Source organism: Herpailurus yagouaroundi, unplaced genomic scaffold (genome assembly GCF_014898765.1).
Source record: "Herpailurus yagouaroundi ecotype Mexico unplaced genomic scaffold, PumYag 203, whole genome shotgun sequence".
Classification (NCBI taxonomy): Eukaryota; Metazoa; Chordata; class Mammalia; order Carnivora; family Felidae; genus Herpailurus; species Herpailurus yagouaroundi.
This window is the reverse complement of record NW_024412434.1, coordinates 27,477,819-27,497,768: the sequence shown is the minus strand read 5'-3', so window position 1 is coordinate 27,497,768 and position 19,950 is coordinate 27,477,819. Positions and strand designations below refer to the sequence as shown.

General features: G+C 47.0%; 1 protein-coding gene across 1 annotated transcript in view; it reads left to right on the top strand.

Annotated features, from left to right (window-relative positions):
- Nucleotides 1-19,950, top strand: part of ITIH2 (inter-alpha-trypsin inhibitor heavy chain 2) — a 38,422-nt gene that overhangs the window by 8,826 nt on the left and 9,646 nt on the right. The window contains exons 6-16 of the mRNA XM_040451492.1: nt 94-256; nt 3,945-4,052; nt 4,786-4,914; nt 6,312-6,428; nt 9,819-9,987; nt 10,566-10,691; nt 12,899-13,080; nt 14,176-14,361; nt 14,743-14,882; nt 17,086-17,255; nt 19,372-19,509. Of these exons, the coding sequence (XP_040307426.1) occupies nt 94-256; nt 3,945-4,052; nt 4,786-4,914; nt 6,312-6,428; nt 9,819-9,987; nt 10,566-10,691; nt 12,899-13,080; nt 14,176-14,361; nt 14,743-14,882; nt 17,086-17,255; nt 19,372-19,509 (1,628 nt within the window). The remainder of the gene's footprint in view (nt 1-93; nt 257-3,944; nt 4,053-4,785; nt 4,915-6,311; nt 6,429-9,818; nt 9,988-10,565; nt 10,692-12,898; nt 13,081-14,175; nt 14,362-14,742; nt 14,883-17,085; nt 17,256-19,371; nt 19,510-19,950) is intronic.

The following is a 19,950-nucleotide window of genomic DNA, read 5'->3' as shown; positions in this document are numbered from 1 at the left end:
CCCAGAGAAGCCTAGATGCCCTCTGCATAGACGTGGGGGTCTTGCTCTCCCTCGTGCATGTGGGCACTTACGTCGGGGGTGTTAAACTTTTAGGAGCAGGGCTCTTGACATGGAAAACTTCAAAACCGAAGTAAACGTCCTCCCCGGAGCGAAGGTGCAGTTCGAACTTCATTACCAGGAAGTCAAGTGGAGGAAGCTGGGATCCTATGAGCACAGACTCCATCTGCAGCCCGGACGACTGGCCAAACACTTGGAGGTGAGCCAAGATTCGCAGGGCGTGCGGTGATGCCCTCCCCTGAAGGCTCCTACCCCCCCCGCCTGTGCTTTTCTCCCGGTCATCACCCTTTGGGGGTGCTGGATGCATTCGACTCAGCAAGACAGTGAGGGGCACTGATCAGCTTATGGGTTTGGAGTCCACCCATAAGGAGGGCACTTCCTTATGGATTTCAATGCCAGCTCAGCTCCTTATTAGTTGTGTTCATTTCCTGGGGTGGCCCTAACAAATGACCACAGCTGGGCGGCTTGAAACAACAGGAATTTATTTTCAGGACACAAATCTGAACTCAAGGTGTTAGCAAGGCCTTCCTCCTAACGGCTTGGGGGGAGAATCCTGGCTTCTCTCGGCGTGCGGCAGCCACTGGCACTCCTTGACCTGCGGCCTCCTAGCCACACCGCTCCGATCTCTGCCTTGGTGGCCACACCATGTGCTCCCCTATGTGTCTCACATTGTCCTCTGCCTTCTTCTTATAAGAAAACTTGTCCTTGGATTTAGAGTCCCCTGAGTAGTACAGGAGGATCTCATCTCGAGATCCTTACCTTAACTTCATCTGTGAAGATGCTCTTTCCAAAGGAGGTAACGTTCACAGTTTCCAGACGTGTAGACATGGCTTCGGGGGTCATTGTGGGGGGAGTGCCATTCAGTCATTACGCTGGCCTGCTAACACGGGACACGTTATCTTGAGCGTCTGTTTTTTCTTCTGCAGGAAGGGTACGATAACATATTTTCCGTGTAATTTATGGCAATGGGTGGCAAATAATAAGGACTCAGTGAAGCTAGTTCTCTCCCTCTGCCCGCCCCCCCACTTCCTTACCAATATGAGCTCACCATTGCTGACTTGACTTCACCTGTTGCCCTCCGAAACGAGACAACTCTTTAGGGAGTTTGAAGCTTTGTGACATCACAGGAACATTTTGTGTAGGAGGCAGAGCAGAGCCAGAAGCAGCCCAGGAGAGCATCCAATCCAATCTGCCTCTGCATTTGACAGATAGGCTGTGAATGGCCCTCAGACCAAGAAGACTCCAGGGGATGATCTGATCCTGGCGAAATTTGTATCCCGATTTGGAAAGTTGCGTAACTGACCAATAGAACACACTTTCTTCTCGTGACCGCTGTGTGGCATCAGCCTGCTCTCGATGCCACTCAGTTCTTTTAAGTGTCCCTTCGGGCACATACCGTGCCTTTGTGAAAATTAGGATAAGATGCCCTTCCTCCCGGCAAAGGCCGCCTCGTGTCAGGACACGTGACTTGGCAAGTGGGTTATGGGCCACCTCCCAGCATCCTTGATGGTCCTGGCTGGCGGCTCTGCACAACTCAACAATGTGACCCTGGTTATTTTCCTGGGAGTGATGAAGAATGTAGGCCCGTCACCCCCATTCTCTTGCTCAATGCTTGAATCCCATGGTATATAAATACGATCAGCATCTTGCCTATAGCGATGCAAGTACCGAGGTGGTTAATAATATTAATTAGGAACTGAGTTAATGGTAGGAGAAGGCATATTCTATGTCATTGACTCCTCCCCAAAATTATATATGTGAAGCACCTGCCACTCATAAAGAACAGGAACTTTTTTTTTAAGTTTATTTATTTTGAGGTGGTGAGGGGCAGAGAGAGAGAGAGGGGGGAACAGGATCCTAAGCAGGCTCTGTGCTCCGCACAGATGTGGGGCTTGAACTCACAAACTGTGAGATCATGACCTGGGTGGAAATCGAGAGCCGGACACTTAACCGACTGAGCTACCCAGGCACCCCTCCTCCCCACAAATTATAAAGTAGGTCTCATTAGCCCTGACTTGCAGATTTATATAAATAACTTGCCTAAGTAACCAGACCTAAGAAACCATTAAGATCTGGAATTATGTCTGACTGCATCCCAGACTACATTCTATGCTACCAATGCAAGAATTTGAGTTTGAGTCCATGAAGATAACGATTCTTAACACACATACCGAGTAGCACATAAATCTTTCTTGTATTTCTGAAATGTTTGTTCATCCTTAAACTTCCCACACTGTCAGGAATTCCTTGTTTTTAAAACAAAACAGGTGGAGTCTTAGAATATTAGCAAGGGCGTTAGACCCGGTGGCAAGTTTTCCGAGTTCTGCCAAATCTGCTTCCCGGCCTTCAGTTTCTCATCTGGGAAATAAGAGGTTGGACTAGATGGTTTTTAAGGTACTTTCCAGCCCAAATAGTCTATGAAATATTTCAGGTTCTAAAGAGACTTGATTTCGTCCAAAGATAAATGAAGGAGAAATCATAAAGTTAGACCTTCTCCCTGTGCTTATTCCAGAAAAGGTTTCTAATCACCATCGGAAGGACTGGAAATACAGCAACTGCGGGGAACACATCTCTTTTTAACCCCCACCCCGACCCCCCAGCTGTATGTATCAAATCTTGGGAAAATGTTTTATTCCAAATCCTGTGTTCCTTACCGAAAAGTCAACAAATATGGCAAGTGACTCACTCTGCGCTTGTTCGCAGGTAGAATCTTATGGGAGAATGAAAGCAGGAGCCCCAGTTCTCTGTCAATTTCTGACTTTTCTCCCTGACCTTCAAGAGCTGCTTAATCAGCTGCCAGCATTGACTGGGTCAGACTGTCCTGGGATGGCTGATTTACTCGATCCTGTGTAGATTTAATCCTTACCAACATGGAGAATCTGGAGCTAATGGGAATTTTGGAGGCAAATTAAGTTCCCATCTTGTAACTACCAAGAAAGAAAATGTTGGCTCTGCTTAGACAAGTGTCCGTGACTTTATGCAAGCAGATTTGAAAAACTCAGAGGGAATTTTGACATGATTCCAAAGGCAGGTACTTCCAAAGGGGAGATAGCTCATCACTGTTGCAGAGGATCCTAAATGAGGAAGAGGCAGTAAGGAAACCAATGTGCACATGAGTCTATCTGATGACCTCACATGAAAGCAGGCATGTGCAAAAGAAGGGACATCTCATGGAAAACAAATAGGCTATTGTGGCATGGGGTTAATGGATAGTTTGGCGATATCTACCGGAAAGACGGAGCAGGAGCTATTGGAGGATAGGAAGCAGTGTACAAAGTATTAGGGGCTTGGGCCCTGGGTTTGAAGCCTGCCTCAGCCACTTATGAACTGGGTCACTCTGAATGAGCAATAACAAGTAAAACGATAATAGATAATAACATTATCGATAAGAGTTAAATGAGTTCATACACGTGAAGAGCTTAGCGGACCATGTAGGGTCTATAGAGAGGAAGCCAGGATTATGGTTTTTCCAAAGATCACCCAAAGGGATGTCCTTCTATTTAGCTCTGCCCAAAGCAGGTAGATAGAAAAGACACGAAAAAGCCCAGGAGAGAGCCACAGAGTAACTGCAGAATCCTTTAGAAATGGCTTTCCTTTTTCCCCCCCTTTAACAGCATGAAGACTCTTAGAAACAACAACAGCCCCCCAAAACTGGAATAGGATTGAAACGGGGCATTAAGCCCAGAGGAATAAAGTACTAGAAAGGAAGAACTGAGTTGCCCATCACATGAGATGAGTCATATCCCACAGAAGTTAAGGACCATGAGGAAGTGATCATGGAACCAGGCTGGGTTGTCTCTGGGAAAACTTACAGCAGAGGATGCAGTAATTGTACTTTTTGCTCAAAAAGCCTTGAGGCTTAGAATAATTTGCTTTCCCTTCTCCAGGTAGACGTGTGGATTATCGAACCTCAGGGAATAAAATTTCTTCATGTTCCTGACACATTTGATGGTCATTTTGATGGTGTTCCAGTGCTATCTAAAGGACAGCAGAAGGTATCATAAGTATTGCCCATTGCAAAGGGTCTAAGTGGCTACTAGCTCATGAGTTCTCTTCCCTCCCTGTGCTCTGGGGAACAGAAAAGAGTTCAGGTGTTGAACTCTGTGAAGGAACAGGCACCCCTGGGCAAAATCTAGGGTCTTCCCCGGGGTCTGCAGAACACAACTCCCAACTGCCTCATTGCATTTTGACCACTGACTTTCCCTTTGGGGGCCCCATTACCCTCAAGTCATCTGCTTGACCAGTAGCCAAAAGACAGCTTCCACATAAATGGTCTCAGTCATAGCAAGAGATCCTCCGCTTAATTCTCTTTACTTCAAGACCAATAATAACCAACAGTGGAGGAGTCCAGTTCCTCTAAGAACCTTTCACAAACTCATTCTCGAAGCTGGTAGCCATCTCTCTGTTGGGGGAAGGGAGGCATTCTTTGGCTATCTTGAAAAGTCCTGAACCGGAAACCAATGTGACAATACATTTCATATTAAAAAAAAAAAAAAAAAAGAAGAAGAAAAGTCCTAAACCTTGGGCAACAGCGCCACAGGCTGGCAGATACTCCCTCACATGCCCGGCACTGTCCCTTGCATTGGAAATGGGACAATCAGTGGTTCCTGGGTAGAGGATGGCCATCAAGCCTTGGGCAGTGCCTCTTTACCTGTGTGCGGCTGTCAGCCCCTCATCTGGGGAGGGACAGGTGCAGAGGCGGGGCTCTGACATCACCGTTCTTTCCAGGCACATGTTTCCTTCAAGCCCACTGTGGCGCAGCAAAGAAAATGCTTCAGTTGCTCTGAGACCGCGGTAGATGGAGAGCTGGTGGTGATGTATGACGTAAACAGAGAAGAGAAAGCCGGTGAACTTGAGGTGGGTAAAAACAGTCTAGGAGAAGCACCATGCTGAGGCCAAACAACTGTTCCTTGTTGAACAGACGCCCTGGCTTCCGGGCGGCCCCTAGCGGTCAAGGCAAGTGTCGAGTTGCAGAGAACGGACCACAGTCATGTGTCTCTAAGTGTTACTAAGCATTATCTTTTCATAGGAAGACAGCTAAACAGAGGGTCATTGGGTTTCATGTCCTTGTCCCAGAAAGGTTCTTCTAGGCCTTCTATGAAGTACAGTAGAAAACCACAGAATGGGAGTTTTGGATAACCTTCGAAGGCCCTTTGTAATTAAACTGTCAAAGAAAGCAGGGAGGTTGTGGGGCTGGGTGGATGGAACAACCAAGAGAAAGATCTGGGCTAATGGTGAGTTCCAGGGCCAATGTTCCTTGTGAGATTTCTAAAGTTTCCTTTCCCCTTTTGCCATGTCCTAGGTGTATGTCTGTATTTCCCTTGTGCTCAGGTAAGAGCCCCGTAGAGGGTATCCAAGAGCCTGTGCTCTCCAGGACAGGGAGGTCGAGAAGCATCCACAGTGACACCCTCCACAGTTAGCCATTGTACTGTCTTGGTAGAAGCAACCAAAGGGCAGTGGAAAGAGAACTTGGGGAGGCAGGCATCAGAGCCTGCAGTGGAAGACAAAGACGATGATCAGGAAGGTAGCTGGAGAGGCCTTCTGATACCTTCTAGAACAATCCGAACCTAGCACCCTAGAGTGCTCGTAAAGGTCCTTCGTGATCTGTCCTGCTGATTCTCCACCCCAATTCCTTGAATTCTTAAATTCTATAGCCCTTGTGGTCCTGGACCGCTCGCAGACCCCCTAGGGTGTTATGTTTTCCTCACCCTTGTCGAGAACTTCCTCCCTACTCCTACCTGTACCCCCAAACCCTGCCCTACTCCCACCTTGGGGGACCAACTCCAAACGCATCCTCAAGGCCAGTGTAGATGTCAGCTTGGGAAAGACTCCCCCATCTGAGTCAGATCACATCCGCTGGGCATTCTCGGAGCCCTTTATTTTCCTCATCCTAGCACGTAGCACTCTATGTTATTGCCTCTTTACTTGTCTGCATCCTCGGCTGGCCTGTGAGCCCTGTGAGGGCAGAGCCTGCCTGCTTTGCTGCTGGCTAGCACGGTGCCTGGAACACAGGCTCTCCATGAAGACTGGGTGTGCGGAGGGAGTGGAGGGAAATGCCCTGGGAGTTAAAGTACCCAGAAGGCTTGGGCCCACATGGGAAAGGAGTGAGGGAGAGAAGGAAGGAGAAGGGAGAGACCTGGGCAGACACCAAGCCTCTGTTCTCTCCTTTACGACCAGCCTGCTTCCACACCTCTCCTCTCTTAGCCCCTGGGCCCCGTCTTCCTACACCCTAACCACCGTGTTCTGTTTTCCAGGTATTCAATGGATATTTTGTCCACTTTTTCGCTCCTAACAACCTGGACCCAATTCCCAAAAACATCCTCTTTGTCATTGATGTTAGTGGCTCAATGTGGGGCATAAAAATGAAACAAGTGAGTATCCCCTTGTTGGCAGTGGTACATGGGGCTCCCCGCCTTCCTTGGTCCCCTCCGAACACGGCAGCCATTCAATGCACCTGTCCCATCGGACCTTGTCTCGGTCCCCTCGGGCCACTGTGACAAAGCACCACAGACGCCGGTGGCTTGTAAACAACACATGTATCTCACAACTCACCGTTGGGAACATTTTCATCTCGGTTCCTTCTCGCACTGAGCACTCCTGTGCTTCCATCTTGCTCTTCTGCATAACGTTTTACTTCAGCACCTGCCCATTGTTCATGGGTCCTTATAGGCACATCTTTTCTAATCACACTGCAGTTCCTTGAGGGGGACCATCCTGCCTTATGTCTCCCAGGCTGCAGTTCAATATGAGCTAGTCCAGCGTTAAATGGTATAGATGAGGTTCTATAGAACAAAAGAGGAAATTTGTTTAATGTTTATTTTTGAGACAGAGAGAGAGAGAGAGAGAGAGAGAGCAAGCAGGGAGGGGCAGAAAGAGAGGGGGACACAGAATCCGAAGCAGGCTCCAGGCTCTGAGCCGTCAGCACAGAGCCCGACACGGGGCTCGAACCCACGGACTGTGAGATCATGACCTGAGAAGTCAGACACTTAACCAACTGAACCACCCAGGCGCCCCTTCTTTTTGTTATTTTTTTTAATTTTTTTAATGTTTATTTATTTTTGAGACAGAGAATGAACAGGGGAGAGTAGGAGAGACAGGGAGACACAAAATCCAAAGCAGGCTCCAGGCTCTGAGCTGTCAGAGCAGAGCCCGACACGGGGTTTGAACCCGCGAACCGTGAGATCTTGACCTGAGCCAAAGTCGGAGGCTCAACTGACTGAACCACCCAGGCACCCCACTTTTTGTTATTTTATTTATTTATTTATTTTTTTTTTAATTTTAATTTTTTTTTAACGTTTATTTATTTTTGAGACAGAGAGAGACAGAGCATGAACGGGGGAGGGGCAGAGAGAGAGGGAGACACAGAATCGGAAACAGGCTCCAGGCTCTGAGCCATCAGCCCAGAGCCCGACGTAGGGCTCGAACTCGCGGACCGCGAGATCGTGACCTGAGCTGAAGTCGGACGCTTAACCGACTGAGCCACCCAGGCGCCCCATCACTTTTTGTTATTTTAAAGAGGAGTGTAGGGGCGCCTGGGTGGCTCAGTCCTTTGAGCCTCCGACTTTGGCTCAGGTCAAGATCTCATGGTTTGTGAATTCAAACCCCGTGTCGGGGGTTTGCCTGCTCACACTCTGTCTCTCTCTCTCTTCTCTCTCTCTCTTTCTCAAAAATAAACATTAAAAAAAAATTAAAGAAAAGCGTATTAGGAACCAAGACTGCCACTTGCAGGGGATTAAAATTTTAAATAGGTTTGTCACTGAAACAGCTGCCTGCATTGAGAAGAGCTTGCGGAAACCCTTCAAAGGTGTGGGGAGAGGCACGCAGCTCTCTGGGGGCAGACGGCTGTAGGTGGCGGGGCCAGCCAGGGCAACAGCTCTGAGTCAGAAGTGTGCCAAGTGTCCAAAGAACAGAGAGCAGCCCGGCAGAGAGGAGCAGGGAGAGGGCAAGGGAGACGAGCTTCAAGAAGGGAGGGGCAGGGCAGGTCACTTGAAGCCCATCAGGTCACCCTGAGAACCTTGGCTCTATCTTTGAGAGAAATGGAGAGCTACTGGGGGTTAAGATGAAGGAAAGGCCCCATCTGACATGTTTACAGCATATCCCTGGCCACTATGTTGACGACAGACTGGTGTGGAGGTGGGGGTGGAAACAGGGAGGCTAGAAAAGCAGCTATTGCTATAACCCAGGCAAGAGATGATGGCGGCGTGGACTAGTGGATGTGGTAAGAGGCCACTGGAATCTGGAATCTATCTGGAAGGTGGAATACACAGAATTTTCTAAAGCTGGGAGGTGTGAGAAGAAAAGAGGACTCCAAGATGCTCCGAGCTCTTAGCCTGAGCAGTCGGAAGGAAGGGTGCAGGTCGCCATTGGTGAGTGGGAGAAGACAGGCAGAGCGAGACGTCGTGGGGGGACGCTGGGGGTTCAGTTTTGGACGTGTGAAGTTTGAGACGCCTGTTAAGCATCCGAGCAGACGTGTCCATGATGCTATTGGCTATGCAGGTCTGGGTTTCAAACATGAGAGATGGACTGGGGCGCCTGGGTGGCTCAGTTGGTTAAGCATCTGACTTCAGCTTAGGTCATGATCTCACAGTTTGTGAGTTCAAGCCCCGCATTGGTCTCTGTGCTGACAGCTCAGAGCCTGGAGCCTGCTTTGGATTCTGTGTCTCCCTTTCTCTCTGTTCCCCACCCCCCTCTCTCTCTCTCAAAAATAGAATAAACATTAAAAAATTTTATTTTGAAAAACATGAAAGATCGAGATGTACAGTCAGGACTTACTAGTATGTGCAAGGTATTTGCAGCAATGGGACTGGCTGAGAAGTTAAGTGTAGATGGAGAAGAAACCCGAGAGCGAACCCTAGAATATTCCCATAGCTAGAATTTGGGGAGAGGAGGAGGAACCGGCAAAGAAGTTTAAGGAAAGGCAACCAATGAGAGGAAGAGAAGACCAAGAGAGTCTGAGGTTCTGGAAGATAATGAGGAAGTCAGAGGAAGGAAGATGGTGTGATCATTTGGTTCAAATGATGCTCGTAGATTGAATCTCGTGAAAAGGACAAATAGTCCATTGGATTTGGCAACCTGAAAGTCACTGTGATCTTGATGAGGGCAATTTTTTTGTTGTTGTTTACTTATTTATTTTGAGAGAAATAGAGAGGGCGAGCGGGGGAGGGGCAGAGAGAGAGGGAGAGAGAGAACTGTAAGTAGGCTCCGTGCTTTCAGTTCAGAGCGCGACGCAGGGCTCAAACTCATGAACCTTGAGATCAGGACCTGGGCGGAAACCGAGAGTCAGACGCTCAACTGATGGAGCCACCCGGGCGCCCCTTGATGGGGGCACTATTAATGGAGTGGTAAAGGTGAAAATCTGAATGGAGTGGGTTTGCAAGAGGATAGGGAGAGAAAATTTGGAAATGGTAATTGAAGAGAGAGGGTGGGTGGCTGGGCTTGGAAAATACATTTGATTTCCAGGCACTCCTAAGAGGGCACCTGAACTTTGTGATTCTTAACTAAAAAGGGAGCCTAGTCAAAATGGTTGTGCCTAACAAAAGAAACCAGTAAAAGTTTAAGCAGCATAAATGCAGACAATACATGTTGGGGATAAGTGAGAGACGAGTCGGTGTTGACTGGGGTGGATTCAAGAGGTTTTCTGGAAGGATTACAGCTTGAGTTGGTACTTGAAATATGACTAGGATGAATTCTTGGTCTTCCTCCTTTCTTCTTGGGCCTCAAGCTTCTGTGACGAGACCCTTCTCCGTTCTTTTCTGAAACAGACAGTGGAAGCCATGAAGACCATATTGGATGACCTGAGAGCTGAAGATAAGTTCTCCGTAGTTGACTTCAACCACAATGTTCGGACCTGGAGACACGATTTGGTCTCAGCTACTAAATCACAGACTGCAGATGCCAAGAAGTACATTGAAAAAATCCAACCTAGTGGAGGCGAGTGACTTTAACCTAGAGCCCACTGAGAAACTTTCATAGGGTTCAAAACTTCATTCACTTGGGACGCATCCTCTCCTATCACAGCGGTCTTTGCCCCGCCCACCACGGCCTGCCTTAAATGTTACACGTATTATTACAGGATGAATACTAAGTCCGTGTGAAGGTACAGGGCATACCCATCCACACAACTTTGTAACCATTCCAGTCCTTCTCAGCAGCCTTGTTACGGTCATAGCATCAAAGGCAACTGTCCACAGACCAGTGTCCCAGCATGTCAGCAAGGGAGATTTAGGTACCTTCAATTTGGTGCATAACAAAGTGACGGAGGGGTGCTTTGAAAGGACTAATTCATCTTTACGGGAATAGTTTGCTACAAAGTGAATATTTTACTCCACTGGGGAATCTTGACCAGCCCGGGGAAACTTTGTGTCCCTTGGAAAGTAAGTGAAGGATTTGGGTGCTGACTAAATTACGTAGGAGTAGTCGCAAGACAGACGAACCTGAACCCGGGATGTGATTGTTTTCGTGCAAAGAAAGAGTACCTAACGTAACTGCACATAATGTTACTCTAACAGGAACAAATATCAATGAAGCCTTGCTGCGGGCCATCTTTATTTTGAATGAAGCCAATAATTTGGGATTGCTGGACCCTGAATCCGTCTCTCTGATCATTTTGGTTTCTGATGGCGACCCAACAGTAGGCAAGTAGCTCGTCAATTTCCTAGTGACAGATATTTCGCTCTTGTTTCTCGGGAACGTGATTGGCTTAAAATGGGAAATCTCATGGCACTCGCCCGAGTTTCTAAACCATTCTAACGCCATGCTTTCTAAAAGGAGGCTTCTTTTGACCCTGAAGCGTTCACCCTGCTGAAACCCAGTCCCAGATATTTCTGGTGATGCTCTTAAAAGCTCAGGCTTCACCTGCACAACGTGGGGGACACTTCAATGTGAATTGGCATAGCATGCTGTCGCATACTTAAGCTGTGTGCGATGAGTCTCTGTCCCCCGAGTCTGCAGCGCACCTCTGGAGTCCGCAGTAACGTATGTTCTTGTTCTCCAGAGTCCGCCAGTTACTCGCGGCAACTGGAGAAGTTGCTTCTTTCTGATACATCCTGCACATCGACATCTTTTCCACAAAATGGCCCATCATCTCCTGGCTTCCATCATGCGCTGTTGTTATCTTGATCTGCTTTAGTTGTGTCCCTGTGCTGACAAATACAACTAAGGGTGCATGCTAGATTGTGTTGCAGCCTGCCGTGTAGACAAGGCTTGTGCCTGACGCAGCTCCATGGAAGGAAGTTGAGTGGCCAGTCAGGACAATGGCAGCCAGAGTCCTAGAAAGACGGAAAGCCACCATTTTACCAATACTGAGACAAGAACAGGAGTCATTACGTAGCATTTGTTGTAGGTTCAGTATTTCCTCCTTCTCAGATCAAATTACTTTTTTTTTTTTTTACTTTTTTTTTTCCAACGTTTATTTATTTTTGGGACACAGAGAGAGCATGAACGGGGGAGGGGCAGAGAGAGAGGGAGACACAGAATCGGAAACAGGCTCCAGACTCTGAGCCATCAGCCCAGAGCCTGATGCGGGGCTCGAACTCACGGACTGCGAGATTGTGACCTGGCTGAAGTCGGACGCTTAACCGACTGCGCCACCCAGGCGCCCCAAATTACTTTTAAAATTCAATCTGAGGGGCGCCTGGCCGGCTCGGTCCGTGGAGCATGCAACTCTTGATCTCAGGGTAGTGAGTTCAAGCCCCACGTTGGGTGCAGAGATTACTTAAAAAAACTAAAACCTTCAGAAAAAAAGAAGGAAAGAAATTCAATTTGAGAATAAAATCATCTGGAAGAAAAGGAAACAGTAAAAAATTAAGTCTGCTCCTCATTTCTGTACCGTAACCATCCAGTTCCTGTCCCTGGAGAAAGCCTTTGGTTACCAGTTTCTTGCATATCTTTCCAGAGATATTTCGTGCATATCTGTAGACTACATATACACATATACACACGTATATGTCAATATATATACACACATACATGCATGCGTATCTGCAAATACATCCTACATATGCCAATGTTTACGTTGTTTTTTCCCCTTTAAAAATGTGTCTTTGAGATCATTCAATATAAACACATAAAAACTTGCCTCGCTCTTTCTAATAAACTGCTTAGTATCTCACAGTTTGAGGGTATCATCATCTGACTGTATCATCATCTGACAGATCTCCTTTACTCGTGTACCTTTGTTTTTGTTTTCAATACGTTGCTATTCTATGGTTGCCCACACTTCATTTCCATTTGTGTGAGTGCAGCCGTAAGAAAAATTCCTAGAACTGAGTCGCTGGGTCAAAAGGTTAAGTGCATTTAAAAAAAAATTTTTTTTCAACGTTTATTTATTTTTGGGACAGAGAGAGACAGAGCATGAACGGGGGAGGGGCAGAGAGAGAGGGAGACACAGAATCGGAAACAGGCTCCAGGCTCTGAGCCATCAGCCCAGAGCCTGACGCGGGGCTCGAACTCCCGGACCGCGAGATCGTGACCTGGCTGAAGTCGGACGCTTAACCGACTGCGCCACCCAGGCGCCCCTAGTGCATTTTTAATTTGACAAAAACTTGGGTCTCCCGAGTGGCTCAGTCGGTTAAGCATCTGACTTCAGCTCAGGTCATGATCTCACAGTTTGTAAGTTCGAGCCCCGGGTTGGGCTCTGTGCAGAGAGCTCAGAGCCTGGAGCCTACTTTGAATTTAGTGTCTCCCTCTTCCCCCACTCATGCTCTCTTTCTGTCTCTCAAAAAAGGATAAACTTTAAAAAAATATTTAATTTGGCAGAAATTTTCTGTCTCCATGATTTTCTTTCAAAACCATTATAACATGGCCCCCTCATTCTCTTCCTTTCTGTCATCATCAACTTTAGGTGAACTGAAATTGTCAAAAATCCAGAAAAATGTGAAGCAGAACATACGAGACAATATCTCCTTGTTCAGTTTGGGGATAGGATTTGATGTTGACTATGATTTTTTGAAGAGACTGTCCAATGAAAACCGTGGGATTGCTCAAAGGATCTATGGAAATCAGGACACTTCTGCCCAACTCAAAGTAACATTTTTTCTCTTTCTTTTGTCCTCCTTCACCCAAAGTCATTCAACTAGCAGGATCTGATGTCTAAAAGAAAACAGCCAAATTTAAGCCCAAACTGTCATTACTTCAGCTTCGTTCAGCCGCAAGAATCAGGAAGTGTTCGATTGCTTCCTCACGCGGCCCACGCTGCACGTATATCTACACGGATAGCGAGGCGGGAGGAAGGAAGGGGCCAGGCACACGCTTCCCGACTTCCTGAGCAGTTCTCCCGAGGCATTATCAATGCTTCTGGGCTCTCCAGTCCTGTTAAACAACTGTCCTTGTCTTCATGGCCATTGTTTCCCCTTTAAAGTACGTTGGCATCTCGGTGTCAACTTTTTGTGATGCAACACAGATCAAACTACAGCCTGGAGGTTTCCTTAACTGTAAAGGAGATGAGCTACTTGTTTATCTCGCCTAAATGGACAAGAAAAAAGATGTCTGTACCCCACCCTCTGTCAGTACCAGGTACCATGTGGCAATGGCAGGCACCATATTTAAAGTTGGGGACAGGAGGGGTGCCTGGGTGGCTCAGTCTGTTAAGCGTCTGACTTTGGCTCAGGTTCTGATCTTATGGTTCACGAGTTCGAGCCCCACATCAGGCTCTGGGCTGTCAGCTCAGAGCCTGGAGCCCATGTCCGATTCTGTGTCTCCCTCTCTCTCTGCCCCTTTCCTGCTTGCACTCTGTCTCTCAAAAATAAATAGATGTTAAAAAAAAAAATTTTTTTTTAATTGAAAGTTGGGGACAGGAAAGGCCTAAGGGGCAATTTGGGAATATCAACCCAGCTGACTTTTCTTATTATAAGTATTTATGAGCTTTTTATCCTGGTTATAAAAGGGGGAAAAAATGCTGGGCTGTAAGTCAAGGGTAATGGTCTTAACAATTTTTTACTTTCTCCATATCAATTCATCTGATAATTGTGAGTTTTCCTTGTCCTGTGGCTTTCCACAGAAATCCTGTGAGAGTAAATTAAGAGACACCAACTAAGTATTTTGGGGAATCGCAGAGAAAAGTGCTTTAGACCCATGAAGTGGTATGAAAATAACGATTTCTTTGTTCTGCATGAATTGTAGAAATTCTACAACCAGGTCTCCACCCCATTGCTCCGGAACGTCCAGTTCAACTACCCCCACACGTCAGTATCGGATGTCACTCAGAACAGTTTCCACAACTATTTCAGAGGCTCAGAGATTGTGGTGGCAGGAAAATTTGACCCTGAAAAAGCCGAGCAGTTACAAAGCATCATAACGGCAACCGCGGTACTTCTGTTTATCTGCTTACTTCTAAAAATACTAATCGGTGCCCTCGATACAGTCCATCTTGTATATTAACAGGCTGGTATTTTGCATTCCAAGAATCTGGAATAAAAGCAATGATAATAACTGCAAGGGAAGGCGTGTGAATATCTATGCCATTGTCCTCAAACCGTTCTGCAAGTCCTTACCTTTTCATCCCAAAGCTAATCCCAAACCTTGGATGTATATACGTACTTCCCGCTTTTGCATTCTTCCGAATTATTCTGCATTCCCCTTGAAGTTACGTCGTGCCCTGATTCATGCACAGTAGGTATGAAAAATGCGGGCTGATTAACTATAGCCCTGTCCCCCGGATGTTTTTCAACTGCATCTTCCGTCATCCAGGCTAACACGGAATTAGTCTTGGAAACTCTGGCTGAAATGGACGACCTGGAGGAATTTCTATCAAAAGACAAACACGCAGATCCCGATTTCACCAAGAAATTGTGGGCCTATCTGACAATCAACCAACTTCTGGCTGAGCGGTAAGAAGAAAAGTGTGTACGTAACAGGGGTTTGCAGAAGTGAGACGTTTGCCTTGAATGTTTGGAGTGTCATACAAAAAGGATGTGGGACCCAGAAAGGCAGCAAGTTAATTCAGGATTTGCATTGTCAATTTTCACTGCTTTCCGAGCACTTTAGGTAAAGCTGAGTTCACTCTTTTGGTCTTTTGTATTGAGGTATAACATACATAAAGCGTGTGAGGTGCATGAATTTTAAGACTACAGTTTGATAAATTCTTGTGTGTATCACCCACACAGTCACCACCCGGATCATTAGAGAACACTTCTATCCTCAATGAAGGGTCCCCGTTCTCCTTCCCACCGAACACCCACCCCACCTGCAGTGGATATCACTGTCACCATCAATTAGTTTCCTGTGACGAAATTTCATATTATGGCACAATCTGTATTCGTCCATTTCTGGCTTCTTTCGTCCAACATGATATCTGTGAGATCCATCCGTGTTGCTGGGAGTATCGGTAGCTCATTTGCATTCACTTTTGAAAACCGTTTATTGGGGCGCCTGGGTGGCGCAGTCGGTTAAGCGTCCGACTTCAGCCAGGTCACGATCTCGCAGTCCATGAGTTCGAGCCCCGCGTCGGGCTCTGGGCTGATGGCTCAGAGCCTGGAGCCTGTTTCCGATTCTGTGTCTCCCTCTCTCTCTGCCCCTCCCCCATTCATGCTCTGTCTCTCTCTGTCCCAAAAATAAATAAAAACGTGGGAAAAAAAAAAAACCGTTTATTGCTCAAAGAGAAATTTACGGGGCTCCTGGCTGGCTCAGTCGGAAGAGCATGCGACTCTTGATCTCGGGGTTGTGAGTTCGAGCCCCACGTTGGGTATAGAGATTACAGAAGTAAATGAAGCTTAAAAAAATTATAAAAATAAACAGAGAAATTTATGATTATCGTATCACATAAGGATGGGTGATGTAATGCTTATGTATTTCATCTCTGGCTTCTTAGCTGACCTGCACTTAAACTCTGCAATATAAAAACTACACTTCTTTTATTTTTAATTTTTTTAATGCTTATTTATTTTTGAGAGAGAGAGAGGTGGGGAGAGACACAGAGTCTGAGCAGGGGAGGAGCAGAGAGGGAGGGATGCACAGAATCCGAAGCAGGCTCCAGGCTCTGAGCTGTCAGCACAGAGCCTGACATGGGGCTCGAACTCACGAACCATGAGATCATGACCTGAGCCGAAGTCAGACGCTTACCCGACTGAGCCACCCAGGTGCCTGTAAAAACGACACTTTTCAGTAATGTGTAGTTCTTTGACCACATGCATCAGAATGACATGCAGGTGCTGAATAGGAGAATTATGATTCCTGAGACGAATTCCACATATTAGATCAGATTCCCAGGAAGCTGGAACAGAGTCACCTGAATTAGGTTGGGAAGAAATGAAATACAGTTGTATGACTGACTGTATTCGCAGAGAAAATCTGTGATGTCCATAGGATTACAAAACAGACATGGGGTTTGAAGTGAGCAACAAATATCCCTGCCCCTTCCCAGAAGCATCCTGGGTGCATTCACAGCAAAACTACAGATACACAGCAAATGCTGAAGTGAAATAATGATTTAAAAAACAAATAACAATAAAAAAACAATCCCTGTAAAACAGATCAGCAGTTTGCCAGGGATTGGGGGGGCAGGAAGGATGACCAGACAGAACGCAGGAGATTCTTAGGGCAGTGCAAGTGTTCTGTATGATACTGCATTGGTGAATACATGTCGTTATACGTGCGTCCAAGCCAATAGAATGTCCACCACCAAGAATGCACCGTAATGTAAACCGTGGACTTTGGGCGATGACGATGTGTCCATGTCGGTTCATCAGTTGTAACAAATACGCTGCTCTGGTGGGGGATGTTGATAGCGGGGGACGCTGTGGTCTGCGGGCACAGGGAGAGTATGGGAAGTCTCTGTACTTTCGCCTTGATTTTGTTGTGAGCCCCAAACTGCTCTGAAAAATAAAGTCTCCTAAGAAAAAAGCAAGTCCTTAGGACGGCATGGCTAAATACGATACTAGCTTCAGGGAGCCAGTTAGTCCTATTTTGCCGTGTGGTCCGAGGGTCCTGGTCGAGCCCAGAAGTGGGGGAGGGTCAGGGCGGGCAGAGGGGGGCCGGGGGTCGAATCTTAACTCAGCCCTCATGTTCTCAAATGGGTCTGTTTCCTAAATACAGAAGCCTGGCTCCCACAGCCGCTGCCAAAAGGAAAATCACAAAAACAATCCTGCAGATGTCTCTGGAACATCACATGGTGACCCCGCTCACCGCCATGGTGATTGAGAACGAGGCAGGGGATGAGCGTATGCTGGCGGACTCCCCCCCGCAAGATCATTCCTGCTGCTCAGGTCGGTGTTGCCCTCGGTGGGGGTGGACAAACGGGACGGGCCGGCTTCCTCACCCCGAGTCGGGGTTCTCCGGCCTCTGCCCATCTCCCCCCGCGGCCCACCTTTGGCTCCCAGGCCTGTGTCGCCGTGTGTCCGAACTCTTCCGTCCGTTTCCTTGGGGATAGCTTATCGCTTTGGCCCTTGAATATTTTTGCTCCCTTAGTTCCCAAAGGAATGTTGAAGACCCCCGTGCCCCTGCACGCACGGTTTAAATGAACACGGCGCTGTTTTCCACCGTGCTTAAATGGTTGCACTGAGTTTAATTTGGAGCACACTGTAAATATTGGACTTCTCAAATAAAACTGTTGCATCACAGTTGTAGGTATTTCCAGTGAATTGCGATAACTAGCTCGGTACTCTCCATCATCCATTAAAAACATACATGAACGGGGCACCTGGGTGGCTCAGTTGGTTAAGCGTCCGACTTGTGATTTCGGCCCAGGTCATGATCTCATGGTTCAGGAGTTCGAGCCCCGCGTCGGTCTCCGTGCTGACAGCAAGGAGCCTGCTTGAGCTTCTCTCTCTCTCTCTCTCTCTCTCTCTCTCTCACACACACACACACACACACACACATAAATAAATAATACATGAACAAATTCTATTTTAATTATTGGGAAGTCCATATTGTTCTTTTTTTTGGTTGAACTTGTATTTCCATTCTACTTTCCTGGTAGAATTACGTCTCAGTGTAACATATTGTTATGCCAGAAAGTTTTTACTGATCCTTCTGCTCTGCTGCAAGAAAAAGTGTTTACAGATTTAAATTTTTTTCCATTGCTTGTGAAACTATACGATTCTGAGTGTTCACAGTTTTCTTCTAGATTGAGCTTTATGACAACTACTACAAGTAGAAAACTGGTCAAAACGATATGCCTATATTGTGAAGTTTGATATCCATTAGTCAAATTGTATTAGAAATCATCTCTTCATGAGGAAAAAAAAATGTGGCTGTTTTTTCAAGTATCTATGGATAAACACTATTAATAGATTGAAAGAGATCAGATTCAGGGTCAGTTCTACTTTAAAAAATTTTGTTGGGAGCGCCTGGCTGGCTGAGTCGGTGGAGCATGTGACTCTTGGTTTTTGGGGTTGTGAGTTTGAGCCCCATGTTGAGTGTAGAGATTACTTAAAAATGAAATCTTTAAAAAGCATTTGTATAGGTCTAAGTCCTGATAAGTCTTATGGACATAGGTAAGTAGATAGGAATGGAATGAACTTTTCACAGCAATTGACACACCAGCTTTATCACAGTGGTCCAGAGTTCAAGGAACTCTTACTTATTTTTTTTTTAAGTTTATGTATTTAATTTGAAAGAGAGAGAGAGCAAGAGTTGGGGAGGGGCAGAGAGAGAGAATCCCAAGTGGCCTCCGTGCTATCTGCGCAGGGCTCGACGTGGGGCTCGAACTCACGAACTGTGAGATCGTGACCTGAGCCGAAATCGGGAGTCAGATGCTTAACTGACCGAGCCACCCAGCCGTCCTGGAACTTTTATTTCTGACAACCCCGTTACAAGAGCCTGGGGCCCCACAGCTAAATTTATCTAGGGGGAAGCTCGCCCTAGACACATGGGCATTTGTAAGTGATTCTGTATCACCTAGATAAAATGCTTAGGTGGACTGCCATTTGTCTCTCAAAGACAGGAGGACTGCCTATATATCAGAGAGCAAAATGAATTTTTGGTAACCAGTAGGGGAAACTAGTTGGTGGAGAAACCGAATTGTTTAGACTGCTGTTTGGTGAGGAGACAGATCCAGGCCGAGGCCGACTGTCACCCTGAACTTCACCAGGGGCTGGCCCGGACGTCAATCCCCTGACCTATGCTGCAGACGCGGGGCCCTTCTCCAGACTCTATGGGGCAGTTCCCACAGCCCCAGGTTCTGCAGAGAACCCTATAGCAGGCCCACACGGCATAAAGATAGGAGGAGCTGGAAACGAGAAAATTCTGGGATCAAATTAATGGGAGAAAAGCTTAGCTGAGAATCTCTGGGATCTACATAAAACAGATTCTTGAAGTCGTAAGGAATCACTATGGAAAAGTAAGCCCGAGAAACTAATGCATCCGGGTTGTTCTACGCAGGGGCCCTGTATTACGGCAGCAAAGTCGCTCCGAGTTCAGTCCCATCTTGGGTCAACCCTTCCCCAACGCCAGTGATCCCGATGCCTGTGCTGGGGGCTCAGGTCCTCGAGGCAACTCCTCCTCCACATGTGATGAGAGGTAAGAGACGGTCAACCCCACTTCCACGTCCTGGCTCCCGGTGGGATCCCAGTCCCGTGGAGCATCCTTAACACAGCTAGGCTGTCGACTACATGTGAAACCGTTGTCAAGGGCTAGCCAGAAAACAAATTTTATTATTAAATATTAGAAGCTATACATTTTATGATAAAAAATACTTTAATGGGGGCACCTGGATGGCCCAGTCGGTTAAGCGTCCAACTTCGGCTCCGGTCACGATCTCACGGTTCACGAGTTCGAGCCCCACGTGGGGCTCTGTGCTGACAGCTCGGAGCCTGAGCCTGCCTCAGATTCTGGGTCTCCCTCTCTCTCTCTGCTCCTAACCCTCACCCTCACCCTCACCTAGCTTGCACTCTGTCTCTCTCTCTCTGTCTCTCTCTCTCAAAAATAAGTGAGCATTTTTTTTTTAAAAATTAAAAGAAA